The sequence below is a fragment of the Eucalyptus grandis genome, chromosome 2 (genome assembly GCF_016545825.1).
Source record: "Eucalyptus grandis isolate ANBG69807.140 chromosome 2, ASM1654582v1, whole genome shotgun sequence".
NCBI lineage: Eukaryota > Viridiplantae > Streptophyta > Magnoliopsida > Myrtales > Myrtaceae > Eucalyptus > Eucalyptus grandis.
In genome coordinates this window covers 11,249,387-11,265,955 of record NC_052613.1, presented here as the reverse complement: position 1 = coordinate 11,265,955, position 16,569 = coordinate 11,249,387, and the positions used below count along the sequence as shown (strand labels likewise).

At 38.6% G+C, this 16,569-nt stretch overlaps 1 protein-coding gene across 1 annotated transcript; it reads left to right on the top strand.

Moving 5' to 3' along the window:
• The first annotated feature begins 5,017 nt into the window (after positions 1-5,017).
• On the top strand, positions 5,018-6,128 carry LOC104449310 (ethylene-responsive transcription factor RAP2-1). The gene has a single exon (XM_010063427.3). It carries the CDS (start codon positions 5,242-5,244, stop codon positions 5,683-5,685), a length of 444 nt encoding a protein of 147 aa, XP_010061729.1. The 5' UTR covers positions 5,018-5,241; the 3' UTR covers positions 5,686-6,128.
• Positions 6,129-16,569: the final 10,441 nt, after the last annotated feature.

Below are 16,569 nucleotides of genomic sequence, written 5' to 3'. Positions count from 1 at the left end.
TTTTCACAAGCCATGAATGCTATTAAATCTAATTTGTGGTAAAATGTCATGAAGGAAGAGATGAATTTTATGGCATCTAACAAAATATGGGATTTGGTTGAATTGCCTGATGATGCGAAAGCTATTAGTTGTAAATGAGTCTCCAAAACTAAGAATGATTCATTGGGTAACATTGAAAAATATAAAGTTAGACTCATGGCCAAATGATTCACTCAAAAGGAAATAATCGATTACACTAAGACATTTTCTCCTGTATCTAAAAAAGATTATCATATTATTTTGGCATTGGCTATCCATTTTGATATGGAATTACATCAAATTGATGTAAAAACAACGTTCCTCGATGGGGAACTAGAGGAAGAGGTTTACATGAAACAACCTGAAGAATTTTCTTCTAGTAAAGGTGAGCAATTGATATGCAAGCTTAAGAGATCTATCTATGGCTTGAAACAAGCATCTCATCAATGGTACTTAAGATTTCGTGAGGTTATCATTTCATTCAATTTTGTAGAGAATGTTATGGATCAATGTATATACTAAAAGGTTAGTGGGAGCAAAATTCGTTTTCTTGTTTTATATGTAGATGATATTCTACTTGCAACCAATGATAAATGATTAATATATGAGATGGAACAATTCCTTTATAAGAGTTTTGACATGAAGGACTTGGGTAAGGCATCTTATGTCACTGGTATTAAGATCCATGGAAATAGACCTTGAGAAATTTTGGGACTATCTCAATAAACCTATATCAATAAGGTCTTAGAGAGATTTTGGATGAAAAATTGTTCACCAAGTATAGCACCTAAAATGAAGGGTGACAGGTTCAATTTGAACTAGTGCCCTAAGAATGATCTAGAAAGGAAACAAATGAACCATTTCATATGCTTCAGCTATCGAAAGCTTGATATATGCTCAAGTTTGCACTTGACCTAACATTGCTTTTGCTGTGAAAATGTCGGGAAGACTAGAAAAGAAACCAGATCTTGAACCTTTCCAGGAGTCTCCCTTTACCTATATGGTCTTAAATGTACTTGATGCTTTATTGTGAGACTAGAGTCAACAAAAGATACTGGCCATTGTCGCATTCAACTCCACCAAACAAAATAACTCTTTCATTCTGAATCAACTTCACAATTAGATTCATTTTCCCTTGAAAATACTTTAATCTCTAAGCCAGAAACACAAGTTTCTCATGAGCCTACTATCTTTATGGCCAACCCCCTTAAGGCTGAAATGAAATCAAATTCATATGGGCTAGAAGTTGTAAATCTTCATGACTCAAACCTAGATCATAGATCTTCAACCTTACAATAATGCTTCACACTCAATGATATTTCATACTCTAAACGGCCAAAAAGATTATGTAAATTTCATGCTTGGTTTAATGCCAAAGCACTTATTGTCAAAAGTTGGTATGATATATTGACCGAGTTTGTGAGCAAATTTACTAGAGGCCTAAAAGATTGGTCGAGAACTATCTTTGATGAGGATCAAATGACATACCTACTTTAAACAAATTTTCATCATGGGATTCAGATTACTCACCAATTCTTTATTGGTAAACTAGAAGATCTTATTGAGCTTAAATTATTTTAGGGATAAGTTCACTAGGGGTTCTAAAATTTGCTATGAAAGTACAATTAAGTCCTAAAACTTGCAAAAAATGCAATCAAATCTTAAAACTTGTGAAATAGGTGCAATGAAGTCTTAAAGTTAACATCATCAATTTATTTAATGGAAAATGCTGACATGGCAATTTTAAATAAATTTCTCTCTCCTAGCTGGCATTTTTTATTGTTTTCTTTTTAAAATATTATTTAAATCAAATTAAAAAATTGAAATAGTGAAAATTTTATTAAAAAAACAAAATAGAAAGAAAAAAAGAGAGAAGAGAAGGGTAGGGTAGGACCACGCTGATAGGTGTCACTGCCGCCATTACCACCCATCGCCGAAGGGGCTAATAACCTCTGTTGGCTCGAGCGAGGGTGATTGGCTCTCGCCAGTCTTAGGCAAGGCGTTGTTGGCCCCAAGCGAGGGTTAGCGACCATAGTTAGCTCAGGTTCGTGCTTGGGCGTCTCAATTTGGGTTACGACGGTGCTCGCCTGGGCCTAATGAGTGTCATTGGCCTTTGCTTGGGGCTGGCGAGGCCTCATCGGCTCCAAGTGACAGTAGGTGTTGCCCAAATCTAGGTGGGTACCCTTGCTTGGGGTGGCGCAAGTCACCTGCCTTTGCCTAAGGCTGGCAAGGCCTTGCTTGGAGCTGGCGAGGGTTGGCCACCCTTGCCTAAGGCTAGCAATGAGTGGTAGTGGTGGCAGCACTTATTGATGTGGCCCTACACTACCTTTCTCTTTTCTCTCTCTCTCTTTTTTTTTTTTTTCAATTTTTTTAAATAAAATGTTAGCCTTTTTTATTTTTAGTTTTTAAATATGATTTAAATAAGATTCACAAAAGAAAACAATAAAGAATGACAACTAGGAGAGGGAAATTAATTTAAAAATGTCACATCAGCATTTTTCGTTGATAAACTGATGGTATTAATTTTAAGACTTAATTGCATCTATTTGATAAGTTTTAGAACTTGATTACACTTTTTTGCAAGTTTTAGGACTCAATTATACTATTGTGATTAGTTTTAGGACTTCTAGTGAACTTATCCCATTATTCAGTGCTCTTGGAGCTTTTCTAAATTTTGAGTAGATATTCTTGTCCTCTATTCCAAAAGAATTGGACAAGTTGTGAAACAATCTCTTTAGAGTAAAGAGCCGACAATTACCAATGTTCTTCTTAGAAACTCTAGTAGGAGATATATCTTGCTTTTGATGATCTTTGCATTCATAAAAAAAGCTTTTAGGAGTTATGTTAAAAGTAACGGAGAACTTCACTGGGCTTACCAAAAACCTAAGTTTATAGTTAGATGTTCAAAGAAAAATTTCTGTGATGATCCTTCTTGCAGTGATCAATGCAAGCAGCGAAGACACTTCAAAAGATTTTTCTTAGGACATACAAGGAGTAGGCATAAATGGCAATTTTTGCAAAGAAGATGCTCTAGACTAGATTCTTCTAGAGAACATAGAAAATTTAATAGTTGCTATGTTTGCAACAAGAAAGGACATTCTGCGAAGAACTATCCAAAGGCTAGAGAAAGAAATTCTCATTTGATTCAAAAAATAGAAGAGAAAACTAGAGTGTCACTCTAGGATGATGATGTTGAATCAGTATTCTCCTTAAAGATGAACCCACCAAACATGCTATGTGTGTCATCCAAAGTTGGTCACAAACTAGTGACATTGAAAGTTCGTCTAAAGAATCTGAAGAAGGAATCTTCTTCTCTTTAGGAAATTTTGAACCTCCAAAAATTTAAGATCTTTGTGCATATTCTCCTTCTATTCTCTCATATTTCCCTATTAAAATATATCCATCCAAATATAATAAGCTTATTTTTGTCATTGCCCTCATTGACACTAGGGCCAGTGCTTCTGTTCTTGATATGAAGATATATATCCAGTACCTTAACTCCCCTTTTGGAGATACCTTTGTTGGGCCCGTTTGGTTCGGCTTTGGGGAAATACCATTGGGAGAATGCAAATACCTTTGAGGTAAAAGGGTTTTCTGCAATACTAGACTGTTTGGTAAATTATAACTGAAATGTGCTTTAAGGAAATGCAAGACTGTTTGGTAAACATATATTTGAAAAGCCTTTTAGTGTGACCAAATTAAGTTTTTTAGTTTTAGTATTTTTAAAATTGCAAAAAAAAAAAAAAAAACAATGACTATATAACCTTTTACATTTTCATGTTGAGAGTAATGTAAAAGATATATATTAGTAAATTTATTTAAAAATTATATGAAAAGAATTTGATTATAAATTAGATGCAAAGCTCAACTTTTGGCCTAGGGTTCTTTTAGGTTTGTTTTCAACTTTGAATATTTTTTTTAATTATTGTAGTATTAATCATCTTTGTTAATTAATGATCATTCTAGTGTATTGATAAAAAGTTGGGCTATTGATTGTCAAAAGATAAAAATGACAATAAAAAAAAAAAGGTGAACCCAACATTTGCAAAGGGTTTTTATTATTTTTTTTTAAAATAAAAATAAAAATAAAATCCGACGAAACTCCGTTGCCGATCAACGGCGGTTGGGGGTGTGGGGAAGATAATCAATTTAAAAAAAGAAAAAGAAGAAGTCAACGGATGAATAGTAGATGTGGACTTGCATTTTCGAAATACTGAAAGTCTAAAGTAGATCCCTACCTGCTTTGGGCTTTTAGCATTTCAAATGCTAGGATTTGGCCAATGACACCTCCAAATGCTGAACCAAATACCTAAATTTTTTCTTAAGCCCCTTGGGAATGCTGAATCAAACAGGGCCGTTACAAGAGTTCAGAGCAAGCCCATCACCATACAGTTCTTTCTCCATTGCTTCACCACTACCAAAATCTTTGGTATTAGTTCACTAGATAAAGATATCATCTTTGACTAGATATCTTTACACAAATTACTAAACTTAGAATTTTTGTTCAATTGAGTACTGTTCAAAGGACAAATTAAGGAATTTGGTATCTAATAGGCATTTCCTATTTTGAAACCGGAAGAGCGGTGTATGTGAGATAGCATACTTGTCACAAATTTTTTTTTTTTTCGCTAGTTCATATTATAGGGTCAATTTTCAGAGTGCAATATACTTCAAATTTTAACTAGAAATTTCGGGCCTCACCCACCCCCCACACACAACACCCCCCGGTAATGTCGTGCAAAACACTTCTCTTCAAAAACGTCGACTTGTTCCCTTTGACAAGCATGAATTTCGCCCCGTCTTCTCCCCACCTTCCCCCCTCTCTCCTTTGCGGGCACGTGCATAAAGTCCACCCAAAAAACACCACGTGACGGTACAAACTGTCGACTTTGTCATAAAAAACCGACATGACTGTCCCCGATCAACTGAATATAACAGTCCCCTCTCTTCACCGACGTGAGAAATTTCCCCTTTCCTATACGCGAGAGAGAGAGAGAGAGACTCATGTCGGCCGAGTTTTGAAGATTAAGAAAAGGCGGCTTCGCGCTTGTGCTGTAGAAGACGGCAACTAGGCGTGCCTATCTTCTTGCCAAATTCATCAGCCTCTCTCTCTCTCTATTTATACCCTCCAGCACTTGATCTTCCTCCTTAACCTCTCCGTAGAAAACCAATCTTCACTCCCCCTATCCCCTCTCTCTCTCTCTCAAGAACTAAGAGCTTACTATGGAAAGCGAACGCTACGATGAGACGACAGAGAAGCAGCGAATCAGGAGAAGACCGCACCAGAAGCCGTACAGGGGTATCCGGATGAGGAAGTGGGGTAAGTGGGTGGCTGAGATCAGGGAGCCCAACAAGCGCTCCCGTATCTGGCTCGGCTCCTACGCCACCGCCGTGGCTGCCGCCCGCGCCTACGACACCGCTGTGTTCTACCTCCGTGGCCCCTCTGCCCGCCTCAACTTCCCCGACCTCATCTTGCACGAGGGCCAGGACTCGCTGGGTGAGGTCTCAGCCGCCTCCATCCGCAGGCGTGCAGCTGAGGTCGGGGCCCAGGTCGATGCTGTCCAGGCGGCGGCGCCGGCCAAGTCGAGGCCATGCCGCACCCCGGACTTGAACGAGTACCCACAACTGGAGGACTTGGGGGAGATTGATCACGAGTCTGTGTTTTGAATTAGTTTCTTTATGGGAAAAGCCGGGTTCAGGAAGAAATACTGGTTGCCCCAGATCAAAGAGGCATTCATCTAGGCCAGGGCTGAAGAGATAGGAGCAAATGAAGAACAGTGATCTCTTTGCTGGTGCAGACCAGCGCCACGTCCGTCTCCAGTTTTGATTAAGAAAAGAAACTGTAGAGCCTCTAGTTCTTCGAGCGTGGAAGGAATTTCTATTTGTTAATTGCAATTTTTCTCTCTCTTTTTCTTTTTTACAAAGAAAAAGAGACGAAGCCAGCCCGACCGAGAAAGCGATGCTAGATGAATGCTTGTGGCCTAATTTAATTCACGGAATTCAAGATCATCATGTCACAGCGCAAGATCTCGTGAACCTGAGAGCATGAATTTTAATTGTCATGTCATGCTGCATAAAGATAAGATTTTTTCATAGATCGTTTACGGGTTCTTTTGAAATTTTGAGGGGAGCGTGTGGTCCCGGCTTTAGACGATGTGGTGGTTTACAGGGTGTGCGATGGAGATGTGATTTGGCGTCTTGTTTCCGATTGCCAAACGTGCCTGGGGACACCACCGAAGCAGGTGACCCCCACGTAGAAGTGCAGCAGAAAAAGAGATCATGAAAAAAGCTGTGGTGATCCATCAACCTGAAGTGCATTAATCAGTTTCACTCGAATCATGTGCTGGTCAGCAATCTGTACTCAGATTCTAGCAACAAAATATCAAGTTGGGGGAAAAGGTTTGAAATTCTCGTGAAAGAAAGATTGAGGGAAATTTTTAGAGTTTTAAGCACAAAAGAACAAATATTCCACTAAATGACATGTTTAACTTTAATCATCTAAGACAGTTAGTTAATACTATATGACAAGTAAAAATAAATTCTTCTCCTGCATATTTTCGGAGTGAAAGTTTCATCCATCCATAAGTTTCTTTTAACAAAATCAACTTTAGCTCAATAATAAGGAGATAATTACACAGTTAATTCTAAACCTATTATATGAGTATTAATTCAATCCAAAACTTTTCGATTTTGTTAATGTATTCCTAAACCTTTGTTCAAAATTCAATATAGTCATTTCGGCTAATTATCGCAAGATATACCGATATGGTGTCTATTTATCACCGGCTATTTCACGCAAATTGTGGATTGTTATGTTAGAGTTTTCCGATAGACATAATGGTTTGGGATACATTGGCCAAAATTTGAAAATCTATGATTGAATTGATAATTGTACAATAAGTTTAGGACTAATTGGGCAAGTTCGCCCATTAATAAGTTAATACCATTTCATTGACAATCCAATCATATAATATTCGTTTCTCAATCTGAATCTCTCATTGGTTTTCAAAAGTCTCATTTGAATCAAAACAAGACCTTTTCCATACCACTAGGGCTTTTACAATGATAAAACGTTAAGTCCATGAAGAAATTCTACGTGTTTATGATCTTATGCTCTTTGGGCCCAATTCCAAATCCGAAACCAACGTTCGGATCATGCGAGTTCTAGTTTTCCATGTGAGCCTCTTCCTTTAATTCTTGCTTCCCAAGGTTTCGACGCATTTATTTATCACTGAGATTGTTTTGCCATGCGAATGCAGCGATTTATCACAGTTGTAATAATGGGCCATACACGTAGCTGGGCCTACATAAGCCCGAAGAGCTAACGATATGCTTTTGACACAATATTCCCTTCCTAACCTCCTTTTTTTTTTTTTTTTTTATCACAAAACAAGTACATTTTTTTTAATAATTTCTAAAAAGTCATTTTTTTTAAAAGGAAAATTACAATACTTATTAGTGTTTGGCTAAAACCTAAATATGAACTGAAAATAATATTCACCATTTGGTTAAGAAAATTTGATTTGATTTACTTAATTAAATATACCTTATTTGAGCACTAGTGACTTGTGCATGAGTAGCCGAGAAATTGAGTATAGGCATTATGGCTTTGACTTTGACCTTGATGGACCTCAACCCGGGCATGGGTACCTAGGTCCTAGGTAAGAGCACAAGCATCAAAGTCCTGGGCTTGACCTCAATGGACCTGGGCTCCATGTCAATGGATAGGGACGTGGGCATTAGGTTCTAAGCCCAGCCTTGAAGGACTTGGGCCCAAGTGTTGGGGCCCCCTCAATGGATTCAAGCTCCAATGCCGAGAACTCGGGCATGGGTGCTGAGGTCTCGAGTACTCACACTGAGGTCTTGGGCATGGTGTTAATGTACTCAGTCCCGACACAGGGACATGAGTAGGGACATTGGGGGCTTGTGTAACACCCACGAATTCCAAGCTGTGAGAATTTGGTATAAGGATCGATCATGGGAATTAATGACATAAACCTTGGATAGACCAAGACATGGCATGTTCAGCCATGGACCCGGTCCACCCGACCAAGACTCGATTAGGGCAAATAACCAAGAACAATCACGAGGTTTATTTTAAGACATCCAATGGACCAATTCTAATTGAAAATGGTCATGGACAAGTTTAAGAAGGCTACCAACTTAGTCACACTCATTTGATTACAATTTAGTAAATCTTGGCATGAACCTCAATTCTCGTAGAACCGTCAATTGTGTACAAATATGAATGACTTCCCCAATTAGGTGACCCCCTACGTTAGTTTCATGATTGCCTTGGATGAGATTTTAACACAAATCAATTAATGTGGGGATAAATCATTGGACAAGTGTCCAGAGGTAATTGTGGGTTCTAGAATCTTCCATAACCTTTGACGATAGTCTATCCTTATCCATTATATGCCACATGTCAATTGGGGGGGAGAGAAAACTTGCTTTTCAAGTAGCTTGGCAAAAATATCTAGGCTTTATTTAATGACTTTGGATCTTAGTTCATAAATGACATGGATGAATCACCACTTAGGTGTCCCCTAGAAGGTTACACCATAATGACCCTAAAATATAGCCTTGGTGAACAAGGCAAGGGCCAACCAATTAGAAGAAAACATTAGGCATTAAAGAGGCTTATGTGTCCCTTAGGTGCCATAGGCGATAATGAGCTTAGAGTTAGCTTTGGAGGATAAGGAAATAGGGGGGCCAATCAAAATTAAACACAAATAAGCATAGGCGCCAACTAAGGAGGTTATATAGGCCAATTCATATCTTAGGTTTAATCATGAGTTTGCATAAAAATCTAAGAGGAAGAGGTCTATAAATAGGAGAAGGCATCCTCACATTTTGGAGGCCTAGCCATTCTCTCCTATCCTCTCCCTCCCTCTCCTCTCCTTCATGCCATTCCCCTCCAAGCCACCCTAGAAGTTGACCGACCACCAAAGAAGCATCTTGGAACTAGATTCAAAAGTTGTAAGTAGACTTTCCTAACTCTTCGATAGGGCAATGTGCTATGTGTATCGATTTAGGATTTTTCATCGCTTTCTTGTGTTTACTTGTATGTTGTGCTTGTTGCGTGTTTTCAATTACTTGTCTTTATATCAAGTAAATCATGGTCTCGCGTGGGTGTCGAACACACCTGGATGCGAGGAAAGGTCTCGGCAAATTGGACATGTGCTGAGGTGGGTGCATGGTCCACACTTGATCTTGGGACAACATTGAAGCATGTTGTTACTTGGGACAAGCATCGGGTCGATACCAAAGACAAAGCGAACGATTCCAAGTCAAGAACATGAGCCCGAATCGCATCCGGCATGAGTCTAGTTTAATAGGGCACAAAAGTCATTGATTCACTTTGTATGGCACGTATTTGGGCCTTTCATTCGGGTAATGATTCAAGATAACAAAATGGATTGATTGATGCTTGAACGCATAGACACACAATGGACTTTTACCGCTGATGCTGGGGTATACCGGGTCATTCCCTGGGATAAAGTCTCTAATGTCATCTTGATATTGAGATCGTTGATGATGCCGGCCTAGGTGAGGCCGATGCTTGGGGGTCACCCTGGATGCTGTCCTAATAATGAGATCGGGATGATGCCCGTTGCTAAGGGAGGGACCGATGCTTGGTTTATACTGAAAGAGTCGATGGATTTTGACTAACGGAACTGACTGAAAGAAACTAGAAGTCCACGTGTGGTCCATGACTGATGCATGTGTGATGCTTGAATTGATGCTTGCACTGAATTGGAAATGAGGCTTGCAAAAGCTGGGTTTGTTCAATAAGTATTGTTGAGTCCTTGCATCAATTTGAGCATATGTTTGCATCGGGTTACTTAGTGCTTGAATGAGTTTTATGTGATGCACGCATCCCTCTTAGTGACTAGAATGATCGTAAGTCACGGATCTTTGGAGGGCTTGTTTTTATGCATTAACTCATTGGCTTTGATGCTTGAAAGCACATAGCTGATTGAGAGCCCTTCATATGCATAAGCAAGGTCAGTTACGAACCTTGCTATTGATTTGCCATTGACAAGTGGGTGGTGATCTTATATTTGAGGATCGATGGCGAGACACCCTCCTCTAGGAGAATTAGAGATTTCTACTTACTGAGTCATCGACTCACTTTTGTTGTTTTCACCATTTCAGGTTTGGGATGGGTGAACCAACACTACCACCCGTCCGTCCTGGTCTTCTGATTGATATGGTTACTACCGTGATGTATATAGTAGACTTAGAAGAGGGCATCACTTACCAAAAGTATATTCACTGTATGGGTCCAAGAAGGGTAGACACCTTGGTTCCTCATGTGTAGGAGGCTTGGTGCCTCATTTTTTATGGGGATGTTTTAGGTCCCATCTGAGGCCTCATCCTTCTAGTGGATCCTATAGGAGCATCGTAGAAGAAGGGCCTAGGATAGGGGCCATTTTTGGAGGAGCTCGATAGAGGAGCTAGGCTATCTCAGCCTTTGATCGTCGATGTGTGGTAATGAATATGAGTAGCCCAGGACTAGGATGGGCATGTAATCAAAATAACTTTTAGTATGTATATATATGTATGACTATATGTTGCTTTTGTTTGCTTGGCTTGTATACATGTTACCCGACTTCCATATTTGTTTGTGTACGGGGATTGTCTTTAATTCGCTTCCGCATGTGCTTAATAAAAGATAAAAGATTTTTGGGGTAATCGACATGCCTAGGATGTCAATGCTAACCCGCCAAGTCACGCTCTCATATTGGGGGTGGGGCGGGGGTGTGACAGCTTGAGCCTAGCCTCTATGGACATGGGCTTGCACATTGAGGACTTGGGCACTAACACAGGTGTCACAAGCTCGGCCTTGATGGACCCAATCATGGGCGCATGATCTTAGGTTAGGGTGATGTGGACTTGAGCTTGACCTCAATAGACCCATGCCTTAGCACAAGAGCTCGAGCACGAGTATCAGGTCTCAAGCCAAGGCATCGAGGAGTTGAGTAAGGACATCTAAACATTAGGCCCAACCACCTGCACTAGTGTCTAGAGCCCAATCCTTATGGACCTAGGCTTGAGCACTGTGGTTCCGAACCCACACTCTTTGGACTTGGGGTTGGCCTCAATGAACCCAAGTCAACTTGGCGTGGCTTCTAGACCCAAGTCCATTGCCAAGGGCCTAGGAACAAGCATTGGGATTCTTGTGCCAAAACACAAAGTTTCTATTTTAAGTATCGATATCTAATCATATTTTAGAAAATGATTTCCGATTTTTTAAAGAGAAATTTTTTTTCTTGATTTTTGGTATAGATTTTTCATTAATTTGGAAAATATTTTCTATTGACTCATTTTTCTAAGAAATTCAAAATTATAAATATCGAAAAATGAATGACATGTTTTCCTGAAAAATGTTAAGATTTAGCTCACTCTATTCGGACCATTTTGTTATTGTATTTGGAAATTTTGAGGAGGTCAGACAATTGTCCCGTCACGGGGGCATTTTCAAGTATGGATTGACGAACACTTGGGGACAGTGAATCTGGCTACGCCAATGGTCGAAAAACGTTCCCAAAATCTCGAGGATTCGATCGCTGGAGAAATGTCTTTGTTTATGCTGTTTCTTGCGAATCTTGTGTCAGTAGCTTGCATTCAAACGAATCCGAGAGGCAATTTTAATTTAATTTGGTGCGCGAAAATTAACACAACTACCCCCAAATTGCAACAAAAAGAAAAGAAAAAATCATTAGGCATCTTGAATTAAGCTCTTTTCGTGCACAACTAATTTATACGTGTCTATGCTACGATCAGAGATAAGCAGTACACACAAGGATCGGGGGGTTCATTATGAATTTATTCATTGTGAGGTGAACTTGACAAGTAACATCTAGTATGTACGATGATCAAGATTCCGCCTAAGTGATCCTCTTCTGGGTTAAACTAAGTAAATCAATGTCTTGATGCCATGGTGTTTGGGTCCATAGTTGACTTGCATGTTCTTAGCTTTGGGTTAAACTAAGTGACCTTTAGAGAACAAAATCTCCAACCTGATATGGAAAATGAGGAGGTTCGAGTTTGGTGATATAGCTTTTGTCTCCTGTTTATGTACCTTTCGAACTTTTTGCTATTGCATTTTGTGCTGTCACATATGTCGTAAAAGCTAGCATAATGGGTTGACAACAACTAGTAAAAGAAGAAAAGATCGTTCAGGAAAGTGAAAGGAGAAAAGCTCCATTCAAAATGGATCTGTGTTATCATAATCTCATTCCCATTTGTCACTTATTTGCAAGGTCAAAGGAGCAGTATCCTTTGGTTTTTTGCCTTCTTGGACTATAAAAAGAAATATCAGTTCTTAATTACACAAAAGAAAATCAAAGGTAGGGAAGAAAGGAAAACATAAAATATACTTGCCACCGGTGGAAATTGTCCAATCAATCCTAAACCTATTGTATGGATGTCAATTAAGTGTTAAAATTTCCGATTTTGCCAATTTAGTCTTAAATCTTTGTGTAAAATTTTAATGTAGTCTTTTTGATTAATTTTCACATGGAATCACTTACGTGGCGACGTGTCATGTAGGACAGTTGGCAATGATTGAATTGTTATGTCAGCGATTTTAATAAAAATTGATCAAAGGACTATAGTAAAATTGCGCACTAAGATTTATGACTTAACTGGCAAGATTAAAAAATTTATGACTAAACTGGCATTTGTACAATAGGTTTATAACTGATTGGATGATTTTCCCCATGCAATAGCGTTTAGTGATTCAAATATGGAAACTAGTACTAGTTCTCGAACAAGAAAATTATCCAAAAAGTCTTAAACCTATTGCATTTTTAATAATTCAGTTCTAAACTTTTTAATTTTGCCAGTGGAGTTATAAATCTTTTCACGTTTTGCCAATTGAATCCATTTGATCAATTTTGGACAGAAATTGCTGACATGGACATTGGTTATCTTATGTTGCATTGGCAATAATAATTTTTTTAATATTTTAACATTTTTTCGAAATTTTATTTTATAAATTTTAATTTTAATTTTTCCTTTTTTTTTTTATTAACAACTCGGGCTAATGAGGGTCACTAGGCCCTCACCCAATGGCCGTTGGGGTGAGGGTCATGACCCTCACTTGCGGTTGGTGAGGGCCTCACAACCCTTAACGACTAGGGTTGTAAAAAGAAAAGAAAAGAAAATAAATAATAAATAAATATCGAAAAAAAAAAAAAAATTTATTAAAAATTCTTTATGTTAGCACTTTGTTATGCCATGTAAGACAGTCAACGTTGTGTTAGTGATTTTCGACTAAAATTAATTAGATTGACTCATTTGGCAAAATGTAAAATGGTTTATGACTCAATTGACAAAATTTAAATATTTATGATTGAATTGATAAAAGTGTAATAGGTTTAGGACTTCTTTGAACAATTTTTCCATTCTCAAATTGTTTGCTTGGTGCTTCACTTGCTTTAGCTAAAATATGGGATGATAGAATTCTATTAATGGTGCATTTACGAAGATAGCATTGATGTATACTGAGCTGGCCCATAACTTATTTACTTAAATGTTGTAGTGAAGGTGGGCCTTATGGTTATATTAATGTGTTTGAACTTGGATTATCTCTTTGGAATGAAAATATAGGTTTCGCCGCCACAATTTGCTCAAAGTTATATGATCATGGCTCAGAGCATTAACCGTAAGCTAACTCAACAAAAATAAATGGTTGAGTAACCGGCCTAAGCTTATGTTAAGGCTTGATCCTTGTGCTGGAATGATGGCTTTGATTTCGGAAGCGGCAGATCATAGGTTTGATAGGTATAATCTAACATGAAAAGCTAACGTGTTCTGTGTAAAATTTGTGACGATGATGTGTCACCTTCACTTTCTCATTGATGACAAGGCAACTGGTGTTTGCATGAGGCACATCATACCATGGGCAAGACAGCTTGGGTTGGCGACGGCGAGCAAGGGCCCAAAGGGTATTATCTTACAGAAATCCACAAGCAGACGTGTAAGACGCAAGTCGAGCTAAAAAAGACAAGACAGTGTAAATGGATGATGCCCCTACTACCTTGGCGTTGATGACCTCACAGAGAGAGAGAGAGAGAGAGAGAGAGAGATGTGAAGTGAAATTGGACTGAAAATCAGCGTCGTTTTTGGTGATTTCTCAAGCTTTCTTTGCTTGATACAGAAATGTTCTCGTCTTCTTTTGGCGGGAATTGTAGGCTCTATTTTGACAACTGCGACGAGTGGGGGCACAACAACACTAACGTCTGCTTCCATTGGACAGTACATTGACATGCATCGCTAAAAGCAACTTCCTTTTCTAAGTTGCGTTTTCACTTCTTCCAAAACTGTGAGATCCAAGGGTTAGACGAATAAAAGAAGATATCTTAAAGACTTTTGAGAGAGTCAAAATATCAAGAAAACACTTCCGAGTTCGTGCAAAGCGCACCACGGAGGGGTTAAAAGAAATTGGAATAGCAAAAAGAAGGGAGGAAAACAAAAGAGGTTTTGAATAGAGTCGTAAGAGGATCTTTCAGTGCCATCGATTTGTTACTTAATTGTGTTTGGACTGTCATCCATTCACTGCCCCAAAAGAGAATCCCTTTCCCTCCATATTTGCACCCACTTTCCCTTACATGACATGACGCGGAGTTTTTTTCCCCGCTCACCATGCGATCACCTTCTTTTTCTCCCCTTTTCTCGAGGAAAAAGAAGGGAGGAACAAAAGGGAGGGACGGGTTCCACTGTAGGACATAAAGTCGAGTGAGATGAGTTCGTGTAAAAGGTGTCCATCCAAATCTAGTCGGGAATATATTTCCATCATAGCAATGATGGCTACTCGCATTCACTTTATTTAGCATACTCTAAGAGAGAGAGAGAGAGAGAGAGAGAGAGAAAGAGAATGTGGCATCAGTATCATCAACGACAATCACTTTCCATCAAATTCCATGTTAAAAAAGGCTTCCAAGCAAAACGAAAACTAAAGAGAATAGAAATATAAAGTCATCAAGGGAAAAGGTAAGGGAATTTGGGCCTTTCTTTACTATTAATTTGGTGGAAAGTATAAGTTATTTCCGGGATGGCATTTCATTTCACGCTTCCAACTATTTCCACTACCGACATGTTTTGGCCAAGGGAAGGCTATTAACCAAACCACGAGGCAGAGGTAAATCTACTGATTTTTGCTTTTTACTACCATACACTGCTCATTTGCCGGAAAAGTTCCTGTTTGAGAGTATTAGGACAAAAAAGTTCATTTCGAGATGCGGTGTAACGTGAAGCGGGTAAATATCATAGTTGATTTATAGCTCATTAAATTAAGTTCTTGAAAATGTGACTTTAACTAAATATATTGATGGGCTTGAACTTGAATTGCCTTTTGGTGATATCTCTAAGTAAAAATGTTTGCATCCATCAATGCTAAAGATTGATTAGTGATCTGCTGGATGTTGTGTATTTACATTTGCTGAAGTGTCTCATAGAAGAAATCTCCATGCGACTTCCCTAACTGAGATGATGCAAAGTGGATATTCCAATTGAGATGATGCTGGAGCAAAAGGATACTTACATTAAAAGGGAGGAGACCTAATGCAAAATTGCATATATTAGCGAAAGATTTGTTGAGGTGCACTGTGAGGATAATAGATGAAAAAAATACTCACACCAAAAATGTGGTGTAATGCCGAACATCTAATATTGTCATAATTGACACATAACTTATTGGTTCAAACTTTTCAATAAAGGTCCAATTAGGTACATTGTCAGGTTTTGAAATACGTTCTCCTTTCCAGGTGAATTTATTCATAAATTTAGAGGATCTTAATTCATTACTTTGACTCACCGATGTCGAAATGCAATTCGACAATTGGCCACAAAAATGTTCAAAATTCAGCATGTGTTGGCCACAAATTTAGAATTTGAGCTTGACTTATCTCAAAATATTCAAAATCATCTTAAGGTAGATCTAAATGTTCAAGAAATTAAAATTGCGCTCTCTAACTAGCTATAAACTTTTGCTAAAAAAAAAAAAAAACTAGCTATAAACTAAAATATTAATCATGTCAGATAAGATCCAGCATTAATGCCAATGTAACTATATTCACGGCCCATCACATCAGGATCATGATACAACATGGAATAATGTATCCACCATACGAATGAGAGTTCTGGTCCCTAAAGAGATACTTGAGGGTTATTTGGGAGGTTGAATTTGCACTACATTAATATTTAAACCGATAAAAGTTAATAAATATTTTTTCGAAATAGCTCGCTCCTTTTCTCTTTTATCCAAAAAAAGGACAGAGATTCTCACCTGAGTATTTTGTGCCCTCTACACCGTGCAGGGCATCGAGTGTATGCTGTCATTTTTCAGAGAATGAAAGTGATTCTTGGTTTTACTCGTGTACTGCACACGAACACGCACAAGCACAAGAGGCTTTTTTTAGATGGATGAGGGCGTGCGAGGGGTCCATCGACACGTGCGAATGATGACAATGTCTTTGGGGATACAATAATGATGGAGTTCCACCGTTTCTTCCACTGGTCGTGGGATCCCCACCCCCA

Excerpts from the sequence above, each read along its gene's own strand:
- LOC104449310 (XM_010063427.3), top strand. The coding sequence starts at position 5,242 with ATGGAAAGCGAACGCTACGATGAGACGACAGAGAAGCAGCGAATCAGG.